This window comes from Mastomys coucha, unplaced genomic scaffold (genome assembly GCF_008632895.1).
Source record: "Mastomys coucha isolate ucsf_1 unplaced genomic scaffold, UCSF_Mcou_1 pScaffold13, whole genome shotgun sequence".
NCBI lineage: Eukaryota > Metazoa > Chordata > Mammalia > Rodentia > Muridae > Mastomys > Mastomys coucha.
In genome coordinates, this window is record NW_022196895.1 from 40609121 (window position 1) to 40632128 (window position 23008).

Here is a 23008-nt window from a genome sequence, read left to right on the forward strand (position 1 = left end):
CATCAAAGGAAAGTCAGTGTTAAAACAAGCAAACAAACAAAAACGCCAACAAAAAAACAGGGAAGAGAAGACACTCTATACTAAAGACCCAGCATGAGAAATACAAATAAATAAGTGTATTTATGGATGTTATAGAAAGAATAATTTTCAGAGTCATTATCCCCATAAATTGAACTGCCATTCAGGGCTCATAGGAATGGACCATACACCCCTTCTTGTACTACCAAGTTTCTAAATAAGTACAGAAATGAAGATAATCTCATCTATTGGCTATGGCAACTATCTAACCTTGAAGATAACACAGGCAGTAAGGGTGTGTGTGTGTGTGTGTGTGTGTGTGTAGGACTGGATGGGGACAGAAGAACTAGGCCATGGGAATCAGAACTGGTTCTAAAGAGGGTAGAGATCTGAATGGACACACCCAAAGGACAAGAGCAGGAACTCTGATGAGAACAGCAGGTTTGGCAGAAAACATGTTGGTTTCCTTAGGGACAAGGACATGCCATGTAATGTTAAGTACCATTTTTTCCAGTCAATGCGAGACCACAGAGCACCATCGACCCTTCCATTTGCTCACAAGCTTTACAAGGATTAATTAATTAATACAGTTAGGCCAAGAATGAGCAGCTTTCTCCCAGCCCCAGTGTCCCAAACTCTCTGAGCTCTTGCTATGCACTCATTGGCAGTGCTTCTGCTATTCCAGTAAAACCATTATCTCCGTGCTGTGTTACACTCTTCTTAGCCCCTTCAACAAAGCACCCACCTAAAGCTGACATAGTTAGAGAGACTGAACGAAAGGGGGCTGTCAAAAAGTCTCTCCAGGAGATAACCATTAGTGATTTTCGATTATTAAATGGTCCTAGAATCTCAGCGGAATGCTTCTTGGAAGGGTTAGTTATGAAGGATGACTCTGGATTCTAGTTCAGATCTGAGACCATGCCCTAAATAGAAAATTGGTAAAAACTCACCCAGTTCCTCATGCCTCCTCCCTCACTTCCGTTTGAAAATTACATCCTCAACTCAGCATTTCTGCAGCCTTCCACATCATAGGGGCATAAACATGGCGGTGGGGGGTTAGGACAAGTCTGTTTCCTACAGCTAGCACCTCAAAATACTACTCCAAACTCCGGCAGGAAGGGCACGGAGGCATAACACCGGGCACCAAGCAGGGTTATTTTTCCTTCACGTTTGCTTACTGCCACGGCACGCTAGGGTTTACTGCTCCCATCCCTGGATTTTTCTCATCAACAGTCCTTCAGCAAGATTGGCATCCTTTCATTTTTCCTGATGTTTCTGACATCGCCAATGCCTGCTTCCCGCTCATTTTCATTCTCTCCTCTGATCACCCCCCTTCCTCTCTTCAGTCACACTTTTAGGCAGCACAGGTGACTTTTGACACTTGGGCCGCCATACCCAAGCAAAATGTTAAGAGGGACCCCAAAGGCCCCGAAGGAAACACATAGACCTCATATTCCTTGGGACACCCAGTTTTATAGGTTTCCCGACACTTTTCATATATCACAAGGAGGCAGACATGACTAAAACTATAGTGAGTGGGTGGGGTTGGGGGGGGCTGGCAACCCTAAAACTATCCCCACCCCCCACCCCCCAAAAAACGTGGTTTTGGGCACCTTCCTGCTCATATATTTACATACTGTTTGATGCAGCTTTATTTAATTTCAAAGCGGGTCTCTTAACACTTCAGAGTAAGCCCAGGAATTGCAAATGTGGCCTCAAAGACACAGGAGTCCAGACCCTGGCAGGAAATAAAGTTCCAAGAAGCTTTGATGTGCTTCCTCCCCACCCCACCCCACCCCCCTCCATCGAGCAGGTCATTCATCTCTACCCAGGAAGGAACCACCTTGCCTGAACCTTAGCAAACACGGCACACGTGGGAGGCAAGTGAGAGGTTTAGTAATCGGTCCTTTCCGGGTCTCCAGCACCACCACTGTCCCGGCCCCACCAAATTAGTTGCTGAGGCTTTAAGTGTAGCGTTCGAATGCTACAAGGAATGTAGCCTGTGAACAGAGGAAGAGAGATGGAAGGGACTTGGGGTCCGGACTCTTGGGAATAAAAAGCCTAGGTGGCTGGGGAGAGAGCTGTTTCTTTTTTAAGCCTCTCAGTGAAATATCAAGCCAGTTCAGGTCAGATCCTGAGTAGCACAAGTTAAAACAAGATCCGGAAAATCCATCAATCTTCAGTTGCGACGCTTCCAGACTCACGAGAGGTGGGGTGGGGAAAGACTGGGATTGATGCTGGAAGCCGAGGCACCGAAAGCCGAGCTCCGGACCTCAGCAGTTCCTTACCTCGCTCAGCTCGGCTGAGGAGTCGTTCCCATATTTCACCGCAACTCCAGAATTCATGCCTGCACTTTTCAGAGCCGGGCTCGGCCCCAGACCTCGGAGCGTAGGAGCCGGGCTTAGGCTGGATAGCCTGGGTTTGCTCCCCGCCGGCACATTTCAGTCTAGACAGCCATTTTCACCCAGGACAGCAGCGAGGCCAGAAAGGATGGAGAAGCTCGGCACGGAAAGTCCAGCTGGAATCTCACCAACGAGCCATAGCTGCGGGAGACTGGGCAGCAGCGGGTTGCGCTCGCAGCAGCTGCAGCGGCCGAGCCGGCGCCCGGACCCGCCCGCGCGCCCACCGCGGAGTCCCGGGGCGATGCCACCCTCCGCGTCGCCTCGCCCCTCCTACGGTACCACGCAGATCCCCATTACCCGGCAGGTGGGCAGTTCGCGCCGGCGCCCAGCAAAGCTCGGGCACCCTCCGGGAGAAGCCTGGAGAAGCCTGGGCACCGGTGCGAGGACCGTACGTGCCTCGGGTTCCCGGGAGGAAAGAGCTGGAGAGAGCCGGAGCCGAGCAGCACTTCACGCCGAAGTTTCCCCCTTTGAATCGTCTGGAGTTGTAAGTGGTTTCTGATTGAACACAGCTGTCTAGCTGCTGGCTAAGGGCTGCGCGGCGGAGGCGGGGCCAGGAGGAGAAAAGGGTGGGGGATGGGGGGCGGGGGGTGGGAGCAGAGGAGACTGTGCCGGGAGAGCCGGCATCCTTCCAGGTCTCTGCTATAGTAATTACAGAACCCAGATCCAGAAGGGAGAGAAGAAACAGGAAAAGCCACCTGAGTAATCGTGCAGGAAATTGAAAAAAGAAAACCTTCCCTGTTAGGAACCGCTTTCCACGATTCAATAAGGTCAAGGCAAACCTGAACATCGTATGTCTGCCAGCGTTGAGCAGTTCTCACGGTACATTAAGATTTTACAAGAGTGTGGGTCGGTCATTTTCTCTGATTAGTCTAAGTCAGGCTTCCACTTTACGTCGCTAGGACAGAGTGCATTCTCCACACGTCCATAACCAAGATAAAACATGCCCAGTCCTTGAAAGATTTAAGACGCTCAAGTGCTCGTGTCCTCTCCAATCTCCCTGCCTCTGGTAAAAACACACAACCTCACCCAGCTTAGCAGTAAATTTTGGCACCTAGCAGAGGCCTGGGATAGAGTTCGAGGCTAGCCTGGGTTAAATAGTGAGCACCAGTCAAAAACCCTAAATATCATTACTATGTTGGCAGAGCTGGGCTGTTTATTTGTGGAGGTTGAAGTATGAATTAGAAAAGCTCAAAAAGACTGCTACATCCAATCAGGCTTCGCGTTCCCTTAGGATGAAACTGTCAGTGTACATACATGGTGCATGCTCTGGGAAAGAGGGGCTACCTGAAGTCTTTTCTAAATAAAGTTAAAAAGTCTTCCAAGGCTGGTGGGTGATGACCCTGGCTTGTAATCATAGCTTGAAAGCAAGAGGATCCCATGTTCAAGGCCTGCTTCTACTGCACAGTGAGTTCAAGGCCAGCCTATCCAACTTAATGAGACACCCCCTCACCCCCCGTTGCAATAAAATAAAGGGTGAGGAGAGGGCTGGTGTGATAAAGTCCCTCTGGATCTGAGATCCTTTAAAACAGGACAGCTGCAGGACTGCTTAAGGAACCTCACCAGTGTCTCATACAATGGGAAGAAAACATCTCCACCTCGAGGCAGACCTTGTCATTTCCTGAAGCCTTCTATGAAAAAGCCATTGTATTGTTCCAATCCAACGTCTATTTTTAAAAACTCAAATAGGATGTTTATTTTTGTCTTAAGATGGCACAAAGGGGCCATATTTGCATGTGTCTTCTTACCCATCCCCTTCCTGTTTAATTCATTCATTTCCTAACAGAGGCTGGGCTGGGATGAAGAATCTGAAGCTCTTTCTGGGGTACTGCCAGGCTGCAGAACCTTCCACGTGGGGACCGGTTAGGAATCCATGATAACTAACTTACATAAAACATGTCCTGAACTCACCATGTCTGAAGCTCGAGGTGGTGGTATGTAGTCAAGCTGATGCAAGTATGTGGGACCCAAGTATGTCAGATTTCAGAGTTCTCAGAGTTTGGGCTAGTTTACAGACTACAGTTTGAATCTCATAAAGTGGGAGGAGAGGCCCTTGGTCCTGTGAAGGCTTAATGCCCAGTGTTGGGGAATGCCAGGACAAGGAAGCAGGAGTGGGTGGATGGGTGGGGGAACACCCTCATAGAAACAGGGGAAGAGGGGATGGGATAGGGGGTTTTTGGAGGGAAAACCAGGAAAGGGGATAGATAACATTTGAAATGTAAATAAAGAAAATATCTAATAAAAAATTTTTCAAAAAAAAAAAGACATAAAATGCTCCAGAATCTACTTTTCTTGTTCTGTTTTTGGTTTTGTTTGTTTGTTTTTGTTTTGTTTTGTTTTGCTTTGTTTTTGTTTTTGTTTTGTCATTTTGAAAAAAGTCTTATAGTACCCAGACAGGCCTCAGATTTGTAATATTTTCTCCCTCTGCCTCCCAAGTGCTAAGATTACAGGTACACTGCCCCATACCTGTATTTATTTGGTGCTAGAGATCAAACTCAGAACCTGGTTCCTCCCGAGGAAGCACGCTACCACCCCAGCCGTTACCACCCCAGCCGTTCCCACCCCCAGAATCCAGTTCTTCCCCATAACATTAATATTTATTGCTTTATGTGAATATTGTATTGAAAGCCCACGCATTCAGTTACACACGAAATTATACAATTATATGCCACTTCACAGAGGCAGTGAACACATGACAATCTGCAAAATCTACTTTACAGACATTTAAAAATTCTAAATATCAAAAAGTACAGCTGAAGAAACAGGTATAAATTTGGCAGCCAGTAATTCTGACAGGGAAGTTGCAGCTTGCATGACTTTAAATATGTGAATTTGGAAGTATTGAGTTTACAGAATAGTAACCATTGTGCTTTATGTTGATCTGAAAAATGTAACACTGACTATTGAAGAAGCATGTTCAAAAGAATTAATTCACTTCAAAATGTTATATAAATCATGGTGGTTTCTGTGTACCCCAAAAGTGTCAGTCATTTTAGCTGAGATACATTACTGAAATACTCTACTAATTCTTCCTTCTACGGTGATGTTTCACACCAGTGCCATGTGAGTATAGGATTACAGAATCCAGTTTTTATGAACCTTGTGTCTATGTTCAAAGGTTTCAGATTTCAGGGGATTTCAGATTTTCAGACTACAAATGCTCAACCTGTATACATGTAATATAAAAGAAAATGTAAAAAAAAAAAAAAGAATTAAACAAGTGTTGTTTTAATGCACCTGTCTTAGTCAGGGTGTGTATTCCTGCACAAAACATCATGATGACCAAGAAGCAAGTTGGAGAGGAAAGGGTTTATTCAGCTTACAGTTCCTTACTGCTGTTCATCACCAAAGGAAGTCAGGACAGGAACTCACACAGGATAGGAACTTAGAGGAAGGAGCCGATGCAGAGGCCATGGAGGGCTGCTGCTTACTGGCTTGCTTCCTCTGACTTGCTCAACTTGCTTGCTTATAGAACCCAGGACTACCAGCCCAGGGATGGCACCACCCACAATGGGCCCTCCCCACCCTTGATCACTAAGTGAAAAAATGCCTTTATAGCTAGATCTCATGGAGGCATTTCCTCAAGGGAGGCTCCTTTCTCTGTGAGAACTCCAGCTTGTGTCCAGCTGACACACAAAACCAGCCAGTGCAGCTACCAAAGCCAAATGGTAGCCTTTATTTACTGTTTAGCCATGTGAAAACATTATTTGCTCCTAAAGAAGATGAAAGCCTAGCAATGCTAACTACACTAAGAAATGAGATATTCTATACTTCGGAGGACATTTCCTTTCCTCTGCCATATGGGTGCTTGGAATTGAACCTAGGACCGTTGGAAAAACAGCTAGTGCTCTTAACGATCTAACTCTCTAGCCCTGAGTCTAGAGACTATTTCTAAGGATGAGATTACCAACTGTCTGAGATTTTCTTCACAGACATGGTGTCAGTATTTACCTCCACATAAGAGGCAACTCCATCACTGTCTGGTAGCAGTAGATAGGGTAAGTTGAAAGTAGAAAGTGGACAAGCTAATTGGACTATTACAGTCCAGGAAAAAGCTACTGCACTATGCAGAGGCAATGGATAAAGACACATCCAAGAGAATCTATACAAAGAGAGTAGGCAGAAGTTTCGGTGGGAAAGAGGGTATACTGGTTAATTTTAACTGTCATCTGGACACAACCTGGAGTCATCTGGCAAGCAAGTGTCAGTGATGAACTCCCTGTATCAGGTTGGCCTGTGGGTATGTCTGTAGGGGATTGTTATGATTGTCAGATGAGGTGGAAAAGTCCTGACCAGGTAGGGGAAGAACCAAGAGTAAATGCCATAGGACATTCAGACATAGTGCACTACAGTGTATACCTGTGCTCCCAGAAATTGACATGCTCCTGCAGTAAGACTGAGTTCAAGGCCAGGCTAGGAAACGTTGTGACCCTCTATGTTAGTAAGTTTCAACTGTCAGTTAAAGGTAGACAGTGTGGTAGAGCATGATGGAAAATATCAATGGAAGAAGTAGGTAATCATCAGTATAGAGCATGATCAGCAGGGCAGAGACAAGACCTAATTTGTATATTTTCATTTGTACAACTTACATTTGCAAATGGAGTTGCTGTGTTAGTTTCTCTCCCACGACTGTGATAAGACACCATGACCAAGGCAATTTATGAACGAAAGCATTTAATAAGGATCACAGTGTTAGAGGGGTATGGGGGAGCCCATGAAGGTGAAGTAAGGGCCAGTAAACCAGAACAGCTGAGAGCTCACATCTTGGTCCACAACAGAAAGCAAAAAGAGAACACCAGGAACAGCATGGGTCTTGAAACCACAAAACCTGACTTCAGTGACACACGTGCAAGGCCACACCTTCTAATCCTTTCCAAACAGTTCCACCAAAAGGAGAAAATGTACTCAAATATCCTATAAGGACCATTCTCATTCACACCACCAATGGGTCATTCCTTTACAGAGTGCACAACTGAATAGCATGAAAAGCAAGTCAAAGAAAATTCCACTTTGCTAATTAATACATGCAGGAGAATGAATATACAATTCCCATTTTAATAAACTAATTTCATAGATTCTGACATTTAGCATAGTACTACTAACATTAAGAAAAGACAGACACATGACAGTGGAAGAAAATACTGCCACCCATCAGGCTATATTGGCAGTTTTAATGTGAGAAAAAAAAAAAGCTGTGTTATATACAGAAATGCAATAGGCAATACCTAGTCTATAATTCTCCAGAACCCAAGCCAACCACGCCTCCTTTAACAAATCAATTACAAGGAAGAAGAGAGGTAAGCAAGTGAGAGATCAAAAGAGGTAGAACTCTATAGAATTTCATGGACACACAGAAGCATATCGGTCAATTGTAGTGCTTTAAATAAAGTGCAGTTTGCTCTTTATTGGGATTGCCACTTAAACTGTAAAAATGATGAGCGATAAAAAGTACGATATTTAAGCCAGTTGTGGTGGCACACACAGCAAACAACTGCAATCTGATAATGTTGGAGGCTGAGGTAGGATAATCAAATATCTAAGGTCAGCTTCACAAAAAGATAGCTCAAAAATAGTACAAATTAAAATTATATTTACATTCAGAAACATACTTTTAATACATTCAATTATTTTAAGAAATTATTTGGGCTGGAGTGATGGCTCAGTGGTCAAGTGCTGGCTGCTTTTTCAGAAGACTCATATTCAATTTCTAGCACCCACAAAGGCAGCTCACAAACATCTCTAAGTCCATTCCAGAGGATACAATGACCTCTTCTGGTCACCACAGGCAACAGGAACAGAATCTGTTACACAGACAAACACACAGGCAAAACATACCTATGCATGAAATAATACAGAGATTATTAATGTCAGATATATTAATCATCATGTGGTCAAATAAAGTGTCCTTTTAAAGATATATATTGAAATACTTAAAGCAGAAATAATAAGAGGTCTGGCATTTTTGTCAAATACAGAAGGCAGGGAATGGATGAGTTATTGATGAAACAAACTGACATAGCTCAACTAATAACTATTAAAGCCAAGTGACAGATACTCTGTCCTGTTATAATTCTTTGAAAATCTTCCTAATAAACAAGTTCATGTGGGCTGTCTCTGCCTTCTGTGCCAAGAATGGGTTCTAGTGCTCATAAGGCAGAACAAGAAACTCAAGAAGTCTGTTGCAGATCAGGGATGCTTGTGACTTAGGGGAAATGGATCAAGATGGTAAGAAATAGGTGGATTTGAGATGTAGTTTTTAGGTAAAATTGGCTAGGCCTTCATGAATGCTTGGATATATAAGTCATAAGACAGACGGAGAAAGTCATGGATGACTACCAGTTTGGGGACTGAACCAAGAGAGAAGGACCAGATTTTTGAGGAACTAAGGATTCTGTTTTAGATGTATTAAATTTGAGTTTCTGGGGCTGGGGAGATACCTTGGTGGTAGCATATTTCCCCAGCGTATATGAGACTGTTGGTTCAACCTGGATAATGACAAAGAGTAGTAAATAAATAAGTAAAATTGAATTTCCTGTTTGGCACATATGGAGATGTCAACTACAGTTGGACATCTGAGTCTTGGGGTCAGGTAGAGTTGGGGGTATGGTGATGGTTTGGCTGTCTCCAACATAAGGTTTATAGTTGATGCTAAACCAGGAGGGCACATGAAGTCACCCCGGGAGAGAATGGGGAGTGCAGCACTGAGCCCCAAAACTCTCCACAGAGACACCACCATATTTCCAGGCTAGTTAGAACAAGATGTCCTTGATTTTAATAGTTGGGGAGGGGAGAAGAATTCTGCAAGCAGGGACTGAAAGGGGGAGCAACATTTGGGATGTAACTCAATAAAATAAGTAATTAATAATAATAATAATAATAATAACAAAGAATCCAACAAAATCAAGGAGGAAAATTCAGAGAGGACCAGACCAGACGCCGAGTGACAGCACGGATGTGGAGAGGCTCCTTCTAGAAGGGTGGCAACTTTTGTAGGATGTGAGTGAGAGGATAGGAGAGCTGACAACAAAACATTTGCTCCTAGAGATCACTGGTGACCTCCAGGAGAGACATCATTTAAGTGGTACAGATGGATCAAAGATAGAAAATGTGAAAAGGCGCTTGAAAATAACTTTGAGAAGTATACTGCCCTAAGCCCCAGTAGTGGTGAGCCCTGCCCATTGTGCAGGCCCCTTCTGTGGGCTACCCTGTTTTAGGCTCAGTGGCTTAGTGCTGAGTCATAGCTGGAATGCCCTACATAATTAGGTTGGTCGATGTTTAAAACTTCTAAGAAAACAAGTGTCTGAAAACTATTTCCAGATTAAATCTTACACAGAGAACAAACAAACAAAAATCTTAACTTTTTTTTCCAACTGCAAACAAACCTGAGGAAAGCAAGCACTAGTGTGCTCCCTGATGGCTTTCATGGGCCGCCTCACACCCGACCCACACATTCCAATTACCTAGAGTCATTTTCCAACAACATCCCTGCCATTATCAGCGGGAAATTCCAACTTGAGTTTTGCTACCTCATTATGGGATGTTTTTAAAATTACCCCCAGTGAGATTTTTTTAGAGACCAAATAGGTATCCCTTCATTATCAATGTCCTGAGAACCTTTCTTTTACTAAGTTATACTCCAGATCCCTTTAAAATACACCAGATTCTTCTCCATGGGGGAAAAATTGATCAGTGGATATTATAAATTTGGAAACGTACAGGAAGATTTTTTTTAAAAAAAAAAAAAGAGAGCTTTAAGCCATCCTAGGAGTACCTGCCTATGTCAGTGGAAAACAAAAATATGTATTAAGTAGATGTAGAGTGATAGATCTAGTAAAGTTTTGAGAATATTCTGAAATTAAATGAATCCCAAATGCCTGCCACTGTTATTTCTGGAGCCCTGTAGGCTAAACCAGAATCACCTCATTGCTCCCTTAGCTAAAATGCATTATAGCAATAGATAAAAAGGAGTGCAGACAGATGGGAGCTGGGGATGGAGGTCAGATAAGAGAACTCACTGAGCAGGCTCAGTGTACGGGCTTCTCATCTCTAGCGCTGGGGAGGAAGAAGGACAAAGAAGTCATCTGTATGACTTACATAACTAATGACAAAAGATGAAAGTTAATGTGGCATTGTACCAAGATGAGATGAGGAAGGAGTGTCTGGAGCAAAAGAAAGCCACTTTTTCTGGCTCTGAGGACCACACAATGTTCTTTAATAGACTTCAGTGGTGAGGGCTTCCTATTGGGACACATAGAGACGTGAGGAATAGGCTCTTGCCTTCTCCCAGGGTTTCTTAACTGGTTTGCACAGCTGTCAAGAGATCAAACTTGCCCCTCTAAGCAAATGTTCTCAAATTGGAATCTTCTGCCATTACCCTTCCTTGCGCCCTTGTGTTTTGTCTTTGTTGTTCAGTTATATCTTAAGCCACTATCTTTTTTTATGTGACCACTGAACAGTTCCATTGAGTATCATCACCATGTACAAAATCATGTACAAACTGAATTTATTCCTTTCCGCCAAAATCCAACTTCAAGGCTGGCACAAAAGTTTATCTAGGAAAGGTAACCGCCATCATGGCTGATGACCCAAGTTCCATCCTCTGGTCTACAAGGTTAGAAGACAGAACTAACTCTGTCAAGTTGTCCTCTGACTTCAACATGTGTTTCATGTGCAGTGCCCCCTTGACATGTACACACAAATACAATAAGGAAGTGCAATACAGTCTTTCTAAAAGCTAACTTTAATTACAGTTTCTGAAGTGGAAGTTTTTCGTCTTGTCATGTGATGGATGCAGACTCATGTGGTGTTTTGCAGAGGCAAGACCAGTAGAAGGACTTGTGATGTTTGGAGAGAGTATAAATAGGACTCAATGGACAGTGACAGAGTGTTTGCCTAGCTAGCCTTAAGACACTTGTTGGTCCTCAGTCTTTGCTGAGCTTCACTTTGTTGAGAGAGGCGTGGCAGAGAACTTCTAAAGGCATTCCAGCTGGTCCTGGTCATTCCTGTTGACTCATGCCATTCCAGAGGCCGAGGACTGGCGGTTTCTGCTTGATCATGCCATCGATGTTGACTCCTGTTTGGAATCCTAACACTACTAAACTGGACTGCTGTTATCCTAACCAATGAAGAATGGAATTGCCCCAAAGAACTACTTCTAAACAAGTCCACATCCCCTTGTCCTTTTTACCATCTTTTCTCCCTTACCTTTGGACAATGGGCTTGAGGGTGGGTTGATGCAACTGAGAACTCTTATTAAAAGTAGGATTGAAAAATCTAAGTCTACTATGGAGTCTAGTAATTGTAGTAATTTCCAATTCTTCCTCCTTTCTTCCAACCATTTAAGTCTTTCCCTCTCCCTCTGTGTTACACAGCATCTCCCAAGTGTTGTTTTAATAACTAACTGAATGATATGATTCAAGTCAAAATCATTTCATGTACTCTAGCACGGGTATTTTTCTCCAAAGTGTATCATGTCATGCTGTAAGTTATATTTTATTGTTTTGTTAAAATATAATTCATGCATCAAAAATATTTAATACATGTAATTCAAAGCTTAAAGGTAACTCAAAAGCACGGCACGTGATTAGAAATGGCAGCCTTGAGTTTCATCTCCAACACTGGAGAAGAAAATAGAAGGGAGGGGTGGGGTATTGAAAGGAGGTGTCATGGCTCCAGAGACTGTGAGACCTGGGAGAGTGGAGCCAGTGAATTAGGCAGACTAGAGTCTCATGCAATAACCAACCTTACTGAGAGCTTTGGACAGTTTATACTCTGAGGGTTAACTAAGGTCACCTAAGTAATGTTCTCATGAGTTCAAGCCATGTGCAATGACAAGGACAAAGCTGTACAGAGCTGTCTTTCCATAGAGGCATATAAAGGATGGTTTAAACATTTAATTGAATAACAACAGCAAGCAATAATGACTAATAAGTAAACTCAGTCCTATCTGCTACACCTGGGAGGAGCATAAAAACGCGTTCCGAGAACAATTCCCTGTTTTGAAGAGACTGAGATAACAAGGTTCTTGTGTTCTTGGAGTGTTCTCACAAGCACTCAGAATTCTCCTCGCATAACTCCATTCCTGGACTGTGTTCCAACAAGGTCAGCGGGACAGAATGAATGCATACAACTGTGTTGCTATGAATTTGCCTATTTGGGATATTTCATGGAAGACAAAACATGTGTCTCTGTACCCAGCTGCTTCCAACTTAGTGAATTTTAGAGGTTCTCTCAGGTTGGTGTGTATATGCACGGCTCAGGCCTTTTTCTTGCCATAATATTCCATGTGTATCATGGTTTCTTTACCCATTTACCAGCTTATGCACATTTGAATAACTCCCACTTGCTCACTGGTCTCATAATGCTTCTAGAAATACATGTTAGCAAGTTTTTCTGTGGATGTATGTTTTCAGTTCCCTTAGGGACAGGGTGTGCACTTAGAAGTAGAATTATATGACAAAGGGCAACTTTTTGTTCCACATTTTAAGAAACAGACTAATTCCCAAGATGGCTGCCCTTTTTAAAATTCCCACTAGCCATGTTTGTGTTTTAATTTCTTTGACATCCTTGTCAGTATTTCTTTTTAAATTATAACCAAATGCTTTTTATTTGCTTTAAGTCTGATAATTCTAAACAACATGTGCTTATTGGCCACTTCTACCTTCTCTTCAGAACCCACAGCTTCAGTGAGCTACATCTCCAGCCCAAAATATTTATTCATTTATTTATTATGCCCTGGAGATTGGTCCTTTGTCACTTACAAACTTTTTATCTCTTTCCTCTTCCACAGATTGTCTTTCTCCTCTCTTCACAGAGATCGTTGAAGTATAGAATGTCTAAATGTTGATGAAGCCCAGTTTACCTAAACGTTCTTACTGTGACAGTTAATCTTGCTCATCAACTCAATTGAATTGAGAGATACCTAGAAAATTATTAAAGCCCAGCACAGACTCTACATCTGTCTGTGAGGGCGTTTCTAGAGAGGATTAGATCATGAGGGTTAATGTGCTGGTGGAAACAGAGTCTGAATAGACTTTGGAGGGTGAAGAACTACAGAAGGTAGGCTAGTTTGGAGGAAATAAGTCCCTGGGCACATGCCTTTGAAATACATATCTTGCCTGAACTTGCTCATATCTTCCTTTCTCTTCAGGCTTCCTGTCCATCATTAAGTGATCCACCTCCTCTTCCTGCACAGGTTTCTGCTGCCATGATCTTCTGCCTTCCCAGAGAGCCCATGATTATGGACTGGGATCTCTGAAACTGTGAGCCTAGGTCCTTTCCCCATACTTGTTTCTGTCAGACATTTTGTCACAGGGAAAAGAAAGTCACTATGTTTTTGTTGTAACAGTCAATAAACTATTGCCTAATGTAAGATCACATGGCCTTTTTTCTCCTAATAGCCTTATAGTTTTCAATTTATGATGAGGATAGTGACCCATGTTGAATTACATTTTTAGAGTCCCTGCGTGTGCGTGTGCGTGTGCGTGTGTGTGTGTGTGTGTGTGTGTGTGTGTGTGTCTGCCTGCCCATTAGCATTGCTGGGGCTCAAACCCAGGGCCTTGTGCCTATTCTCTGTCATTGAAATATATTCTCAGCTCCCCACACTAAATTTTTTAAAATATCCAGTTATTCTGGCATTGTTTATTGAAATGGTTACTCTTTTCTCACACTAAATTGTTTCTGGCACCCTTGTCAAAACCAATTGACCGTAAGTATGTTTATTTATACAGTTATAAATCTATTCCATATGTCTCTATGCCTATGTTTGTGCCAGTATTTCGTGGTCTTAATTAATTTGGGGTATTTTTGTTGTTGTTTTCTGTTTTAAAAATGGAAAGTATTGTCTGACTTTGTTCTGTTTCAGGGTCGTTTTGGCTTTTCTAAGCCTCTTGTGTTTCAACATGAATTTTGGAATCAAGCTGCTGGTATGTAAAGAGGCTGGAATTTGGAGACATTTACCTCTTAATATTAAGCCTGCTGACCCACATATGGGGGCTGTCTTTTACTTGGGCCTTTGATTTCATGAAACTGTTTTTAAACTGTTTTATATGTCTCTCAAATTTATTACTACATACTTTATTTTTCCTTCGTCTCTCCTCTTCCTCTTCCTTCTCTTTCCTCTTCTTCTTCTTCCTCTTCTTCTTCCTCTTCTTCTTCCTCTTCTTCTTCTTCTTCTTCTTCTTCTTCTTCTTCTTCTTCTTCTTCTTCTTCTTCTTCTTCTTCTTCTTTTCTTCTTCTCCTTCTCCTTCTCCTTCTCCTTCTCCTTCTTCTTCTTCTTCTTCTTCTTCTTCTTCTTCTTCTTCTTCTTCTTCTTCTTCCCCAGCCCCTCTCTTGTTTTTTTGAGATGATATTTTTCTGTATAGCCCTTGCTATACTGAACTCAGTCTGGCCTCATACTCAAGAGATCTGCCTGCCTCTGTCACTCAAGGGTTGGAATTAAAGGGGTGTGCCATGACCACCTGGCTTTTTCTTTTGAAAAAAAAATTGATATAATATAAATAGGCTGATTTATTTAATTTTCAGACAATTCATAAAGATTAACTAATTTCTGTTATATTGATTTTATATCCTGAAACATTTTCTAACTTTTTTCTATTTCTTAATTGTCTACATTCAAAACCTTCTGCAAAGAAAGGTATAGTTTTACTTCTTTAAATGGATGTCTTCTATTTCTTCTTCTTACCTACTCATTCTTGGCTAGTAACACCCATATAATGTTGAAGTGAACCGAGCAGATGTGCTTGCCTGTTGCTAGTCTTCAGGGAAAATATTAATTTGTGCTCTTGATTTTCCAGTCAGGTTTATCTCTCACTACTTCAGTGTAGAGCATCTCCCCAGCCCCATGCTTCTTATTATTCTTATAGCTGTCAAGCTCATCCCCACATTTTCCCCGCTCTCCCTCCCAGATTGGAGTGTTAGCCATTTGCTCCTTTTGTCTTTTTATTTTTTTAAAACTTTTTATTGATTCTTTGTGAGTTTCACATCATGCACCACAGTCCTGCTCATCTCTTTGTCCCCTTTGCTTTTGTAACATCCCCCCAAAATAATACACACACCACCACCACCAACAACAACAACAACAACACCAACACCAACACCAAAGCATGGAAAGCATCTCATTGTGGAGGTTGTAATATGTCATAGTGTGTCCCAAGGTATATCCCTGTGTCTATACATCTTACAAATGTTCATTGCAGTGCTTTCGTTGTTTGGTTTGAGATCTCTGGCTTCTGCAACACCATCAACAATTAGATCCGCACCACTCCTCCCAGTTATCCTGTTGTTACCCTGTGTCATGGAGTTCCTGCAGCTTTGGATCTGCAGAAGTGGCCCTTTCATAAGTCCCAACCATTTGCAGATGATATAGATTTTGGGGTGGAGCGTCTCAGAGCCATGGATGTAGGTCTGTGTGGTAGCAGAGCTGTTCAGCCCTTCAGCTCTCCCTTATCTACACCACCACCACCACAGGGAGCTCTCCAGCACAGCTCTGGCTAGGCCTCCCAAGGCCACAATCAGCAGGAAGCAGGCTCAGCCCTCCTACTCTCATGCCCTCAGGGCTGGCTCACCAGCACCCATGACTCCAGAGCCATCTCCACTGTGTTGCCCAGTCAAGGTCTGAGGTCCACCTACCCAAGTACTGCCAGTAATGAGAGATGGGGCCAGCTCTCCAGAGCACCAGCCGCATCCAGTGAGGGTCAGGGCCAGTTCTGTACAGCCCTTGGACATCCAGGGGGTCCCCAGTGGCTTCCCTGGGCCAGGGACATGCCCATGTTTTCTCGTGGTATTATGAGCACAGATCTCAACACTGACCCCTGCCACTGCATAGCCACAAAGTAGACTCAGACATGTCCCTCAGGGGCAGCTCTGGCTGAGACCTCACCATAACCTAAGGTGGCAGGGCTGGGCACTCACAACAGGCTATTCCTTTCTACCTTCAAGTCTCCAGGTCCATCTCTCTTTATAATGTTCAAGCTGCTCCACTTCTCTTTCTCTCCCATTTGACCACTGCATGCCATTATGCCTGGGCCCCATTTCTCTTAAATTAAGACAGAATCAAAGAATAACTTTTTTTTTTTTACCAAAAATACCAAGTACATATTCTAATTAAGTTATAATATTTCCATAGAACTTCCTAATGATATTTGAATTAGCATCTTTCAGCTCCTTTAGTTCTTTGAACATATAACTCATTTCCTGTCCTGTTCTAGGAAATACCTTTTCTCTCCTTCCTTCCTTTCTTCCTCCCTCCTTTCCTTTACTCCCCTCCCTTCCTTCCTTTGTTCCTTTCTGCCTGCCTGCTTATGTTTCACGTTCTTACTGACCTTTAGGCTTTCATGATCCATGACTTAACTGTCATCTTCTAAACTGCTTATTTTGACTCCTTCAATTATGAGGAATGGAGCTCTTTAAAAACACCACCAGCCTCCTCGTAGCCCTCCTAGATGGAAGGCTGCTATGATGGAGTCCTCTCAAAAGCCCTATGCAACAGTATTACAAAGAATGGCTTTAGTGGAGCTCTGAATTCATAAATAAGATTGCTGTCTATATTACTGTCTATATAAGAAGGCTTGGAGTTAAAAGGCAATTTTTTCCGCTGGTCTGCTTTTCCACTGAGTGGAAATGTTTCTCCTCTTCAGAGGATGTGGTAACATGGTGGTCTTCCACTAGGCACCAATCCTACTGGCAATTTGATCTTGCACTTCCAGAGTCTTGAGAACTCTGAGAAGCAAACGTCTGTTCCTTATACGTCTCCCCAGTCTGTGGTATTCTGTGACAGCAGTGTAGCTAATGATAGCACCTTTGGCGCAGGGGAACGCTTGCAGAGACTTTCTGCATGTTAGATTTTCCATCACTGCGACAGATACCAGAGAAACAATTTAAAGAAGGAAAGATTTATTTTAGCGCAAGGTTTCCATGGTTTAGCTCAAGCACAGTGGCTGGGCTTGAGCTAAACCTAACATATCTAGGCAGAATACCACGGCAACAGAAAGCATGGCAGGGACTGCTCATAGCATTGCGACCAAGAAGCCAAGAGAGGTAAGGGAAGAGTCTCAGGGCCAGATAGTCTCTTCAAAGGCATGTCCCCAGTGACCAATCTCCTCCAGCCAGGACACACAGACACACAGACACACACACACAGACACACACACAGACACAGACACACAGAAACACACACAGACACACACACAGACACACAGACACACACTCACACAGACACACACAGACACAGACACACACAGACACAGAAACACACACAGACACACACAGACACACACACAGACACAGACACACAGAAACACACACAGACACACAGACACACACTCACACAGACACACACAGACACACACACAGAAACACACACAGACACACACAGACACACACACAGACACACAGACACACACTCACACAGACACACACAAACACACACACACACAGAAACACACACACAGACACAGACACAGACACACACACACACACACACACACACACACACACACACTCCTGTAGCTGCCAGTCAGTGGATCATTCTAGAGCCCTCACAAATGACCCATTTGTGAATGCCTGGACCTACACTATAGGGACTAAAGCTTCAACAAATGAGCATGGGGAGCTGTACTTAATAACTAAATCATAATAAACGTTCTCCAAACATTTGAAAATGTCAGTTTTTACTTATTTTATTTTATTATTTTGGGTTTTTTCCCCCCACACTTCCAAAATACAAAAATGTGTTCCCTTTCTCAGACAGCCCATTTGATATTATTCTCCACATTGCTAGCACTGGTGGCAGTAGGGTGTTCTAGTGAACACCTTGATGGCTTCTTCCTCAGCTGGTGGTCCTATTTGAGGAGAGCATGGAAGTCTCAGGAGGTAGAGGCTAGCCACAAGTCTCTAGGTTAGGCCACGGAAGACTATAGCCAACCCCTGGCTCCTGCTTCCCTCTGCTTCCTGGTCCACTATGATGTGAAGAGCCTCTGCCACATGCCCCCACTGCCACAATCTGAGCTGCTGGACCATGTCAGACCAAGTCCTTGAAGCCAAAATCGTCCTTCTTTCTTTTAAGGCACTTTTGTCATGACACAAAAATGATGACTACAGAAGCAGAGCTGTATCATAGGGGAATAAAAGTTAACCCAAGTTCACAAACTGGTTTACAAACAAGAAATGAAAAACAATTTTGAACTACCTTCCTAATGAGGAAACTTTTTTTTTTCTAGTTCTGTGACGAATGTCATTGAACTTTTGATGGGATTGTTTTAAATCTATAGGTAGTTTTTTGTGATATTTTTCTTTTTCTTTTTTTTTTTTTAAAGATTTATTTATTTATTATATGTAAGTACACTGTAGCTGTCTTCAGACACTCCAGAAGAGGGCGTCAGATCTCATTGCAGGTGGTTGTGAGCCACCATGTGGTTGCTGGGATTTGAACTCACGACCTTTGGAAGAGCAGTCGGTGCTCTTAACCACTGAGCCATCTCTCCAGCCCGTGATATTTTTCTTATACTTTTCTTTTTTTTAATTGGATTTTTAAAATTTACATTTCAATTGTTTTCCCCTTTCCAGGTCTCCCCTTCAGAAACCTCCTATCCCATTCCCCTCCCCCTGCCTCTCAAAGCATGCTCCCCCACTCCCCCATTCCCATCTTCCTGACCTGGCATTCCCCTATACTGGGGGGGTCGAGCACCTTCAGGCCCAAGGGCCTCTCCTCCCCCTGATGTCCAACAAGGCCATCCTCTGCCACATATGTGATCAGAGTCATGGGCCCCTTCATGTGTACTCTTTAGTTGGTGGCAGTCCCTGGGAGCCCTAGGAGGTCTGACCAGTTGACACTGTTGCTCCCTGCATGGGGCTGCAAAACCCCTCACTCTGCTCCTTCAGTCCATTCTCCAACTCCTCCACTGGGGACCCTGTGCTCAGTCCAATGGAAACTTTTTAAATTGACCATTTCTTTAGATGATTGAGACAAAAGTATCAAATTGATGTTATTTTATATTCCATTCTTATTTGTCCAAGAAATAGTTATTATTCACTACAGGCCAAATAGCATGCGAGGCACTAAATGTATAATGACAACTAGAAAGAGGTATGCAATCATTGCCTTCAAGTGAGTTTTCTGTCTTATATGCAAAGATGGCCCTTGTAAAGGCCTTTTGCCTAGAATTCGGACTTCAGTGCATAACATAACTTGTAAGTATGGCTTACCTCCTCTAGTGTTTTTGGGTTTGTGTGTGTGTGTGTGTGTGTGTGTGTGTGTGTGTGTGTGTGTTTCCTTACCTATCTTCCACTTCTATGAGACTCTGGCTGATCTAGCCTTCTGAACTATGAGACTTGCGAATCTGTTGCTCCTCTCTCAATGTTAGATCAACCATCAGCCAGTTTATCCTTAGGTATATGAATGAGTCCACACCCGTGATAGCTAAGAATAATAGTTGCCCTGATAGCCTACAACTGACCCCAGATAGGTCAGCAGCAAACACTTACTGTTGAATATCACTCCGCTCCCATTGGTGCTTTATCACACAATCTCACGGTAGCAACAGATACTGACACATCACTTAATCATAAAAATAAACATGCTATGACAATTGCAGTGTGTTCTCTGAAGGTCAGTGATAGTTGCTCTAACCTAGCTGGGTTAGGAAATCAAGGAACACTTTTTGTTTTGCTTTGTTTTTCAAGAGGAAAACATGTACCACCACTACCTGGCCTAACAAACAGACCTGTAAGGCTGGAGAAATGACGTGCAGTTAAGAGCACTGACTGCTCTTCCAGAGAGGCCTTTCATCCAATTCCACACCCCCACATGGTGGCTCACAATCATATGAAATTCCATTCTCTGGAGGATCTGACACTCTCTTCTGGCCTCTGTGGGCACCGCATGCATGGCAAATGAAGCGCACACGTAAAATTAAAACCTGGAAAAATTAAAATAAGAAAAAGAAATATATGTGATCTTAGATCTAAAAGATATGCAGGAGCTAGAGAGATGGTTCATACCTGATGCTTTTCTTAAACATTGGAGTTCAATTCCCAGGATGTATATGGGATGTCTCACAGCAGCCTGTAACTCCAGCTTTAGGGGATATAGTACGCTCTTCTGGCTTCCTCAAGCACCTGCATTCTTGTGCAACACACACACACACACACACACACACACACACACACACACTCCCTCTTTCTCTAAAACTCATACACATGTTTTAAAAATAAAAAAGATGTACAGAAATTAAGTGAGGAATAGGGAATGGGATTATTGAAATTGTAGGAATACCACATGCAAAAGTTCTGTTACAAGATGAACAAATGCTGAGTTATTTACAAGCCAATGTGGCTAGAGCTTGAACAAGAAGGAAATAATTTGGTTTGGGAAGGTGGAAGGATAAGCAATAATAAGAAGAAACAGAAAGCCTTAGAGACCACACGGAGGACCTGAGACTTGATCCAAAGAACTGTGTGATATGCTGGTTTCAGACGAGCAGTAACCGTGGATCTTTCACAAAGAGGGCCAACAGACGACAGAAGAGGAAAACAGAGAAGGAGGGGACTTATGGGAAGCACATGCTCAAGACATATTATATACTCTCATGGAAGTGTCTTTTATGGAACCCAGTACCATGCACAATGAAAACATGTGTATCTTGTTGTAAGGTACATATGGGATTTCTCATTAGACAACTTGACATTTTCCCATGATTTTCACGGCTTCTAAAACAAGATTACCCATCCACTTGTTCAATAAATATTCATTGAGAGGATCCAGAATAGAATAAGTAAATGACTGAGAGATTCAATGGGAGAATGAGCCTGGGACAAGTCATCTAGTAGGCCCTGGAGAGAAGCAATGACAATACTTCCATTCTTGATCTGGTCACAACCTAGTAGGAGAGATTCATTCCTATCACTTTGTTCATAAAAAAGAGGTCTCATTGTTAACCCAGATAGATGCAAGTGGTGTGCTTTAAATAGCTAAAAAATATGTCATGAAATCATGCAGTCAATAATTAGGCTAATGAAATGAGAAGGCAGTTCTCCAAAGGTGAAATACATATGGCTAATGAACACACAGGGAAGTAGTCAACAACACTAGTTATCAGAGCAATGTAAATAAAACTACTACGCTGACATTTAATCTCACCCCAGTCAGAATGTCAGTCATTAACAAACAAATAGCAGCCAATTGTGGAATGGATCTTTCTGAGTTCGAGGACAGCCTTATCTACTTAGTGAGTTAGTTCTAAGACAGCCAGGGCTATGTAGAGACACCCTGTCTCAAAACAAAACAAAATCAAATAGCAATAAGTGTTGGCAAGGATGTGGACAAAAAGGGCTGTACACTAGTCTAGACAGAATGAAAGGCAATACAGAGATTCCTCTAAAATAGTGCTTCTCAACCTGTGGGTCATGACTTTGTGGGAGTCACAGTTGTGATATTCTGTATATCAGATACTTACAATTACAGTTTATAAAATCATGCGTACATATGGACATGAAAGAAGAGGCAAAACTGTCAAAGAAAATGAAGAGGAAAAGGGGGCAGGAGAACAAAGATGGGGAGGAGGGTGTTATTGGGGAGCATATACTCAAAGCATATTATATACATGCGTGGGAATATCCTCATGGAACCCGATACTATGCACGAGAAAAATATATCAGTTAATGAAGGTGGCAGCTCTGATGCTAAAGTCCCATTCCCTGATTGGTTCTTGATTTGTCCGTAAAGAAGGCCAGGGGCCAATTGTTGGGCCAAAGGTACAGGCAGGACTTCCAGGTCCCAGCAGGAAAAGGAGACACAAGGAAGGAGAGGGGTTTCTGCCAAGCTTTCGAGGGAGAAGAACACAGCAGCCATGTGAGGTCTCAGGGTAGGGGCTCTGGGCTCTGTGGCCACCACTACAGATGGGTGGCCAGGGATGTTTGACAGGGGCTAGATGGGACTAGCCACTGAAGTTTAGGGCAGGCGGAGAGACAGAGGTAATAAATTGGTAAGGGCACGCTTTTCCGGGTGGGAGATATCAGTCCTCAGCAGTTATGCTAAGAAAGCAAGTTTTAAAGGAGCAAACTCTGTGTGTGTGTGTGTGTGTGTGTGTGTGTGTGTGTGTGTGTGTGTGTGTGTATGTGTGTTTTGTCCAAGGATGCAAGGGAAGCCAGGTGGGGGCTGGTAGCAAACCACTTCCTGGACCAAAGGTGGTAGCAAACACTACAAACAACAAATTACAGCATTGTTTTTGCTTTTTTTTTTTTCCAAGGCAGCCTTGCACCAAGTATTCCTGGCTGTCCTGGAACTAACTATGTAGACCAGGCTGGTCTCAAACCCACAAAGATCTACATACTCTGCCTGCCGAATGCTGGGATCAAAGGCATCCATCAATATCCCCAGCTAAAATATTCTTTAAAAAAATAATAGGATAACAAATAGGATCCTTTGGCCCCCACTGGGTCAAAACCCTACTTCTGAGAGGTCAGTCCAAACATCTGTGACTGGCCATTGTGTTTTCCCAAGTGTTTTGCTCATTTTTCTGGATTCTTATTGTGCTGGTTGACATATCTAGAAGAGAGAATTTCAATCAAAGAACTGGCTTGTAGGCAAGTCTGTG

General features: G+C 43.0%; 1 protein-coding gene across 2 annotated transcripts in view; it reads right to left on the reverse strand.

Annotated features, from left to right (window-relative positions):
* Mcc (MCC regulator of WNT signaling pathway) overlaps window positions 1–23008 on the reverse strand; it is a 378104-nt gene that overhangs the window by 228104 nt on the left and 126992 nt on the right. Inside the window, exon 1 of one of the 2 annotated variants that reach the window (XM_031365613.1) lies at window positions 2307–2945. The exons of the other annotated variant lie outside the window; for it this stretch is intronic. Within the exon in view, the coding sequence (XP_031221473.1) occupies window positions 2307–2363 (57 nt within the window). The 5' untranslated portion in view covers window positions 2364–2945. Of the gene's footprint in view, window positions 1–2306; window positions 2946–23008 lie in introns of those variants that run through there. 2 annotated transcript variants of the gene reach the window in all.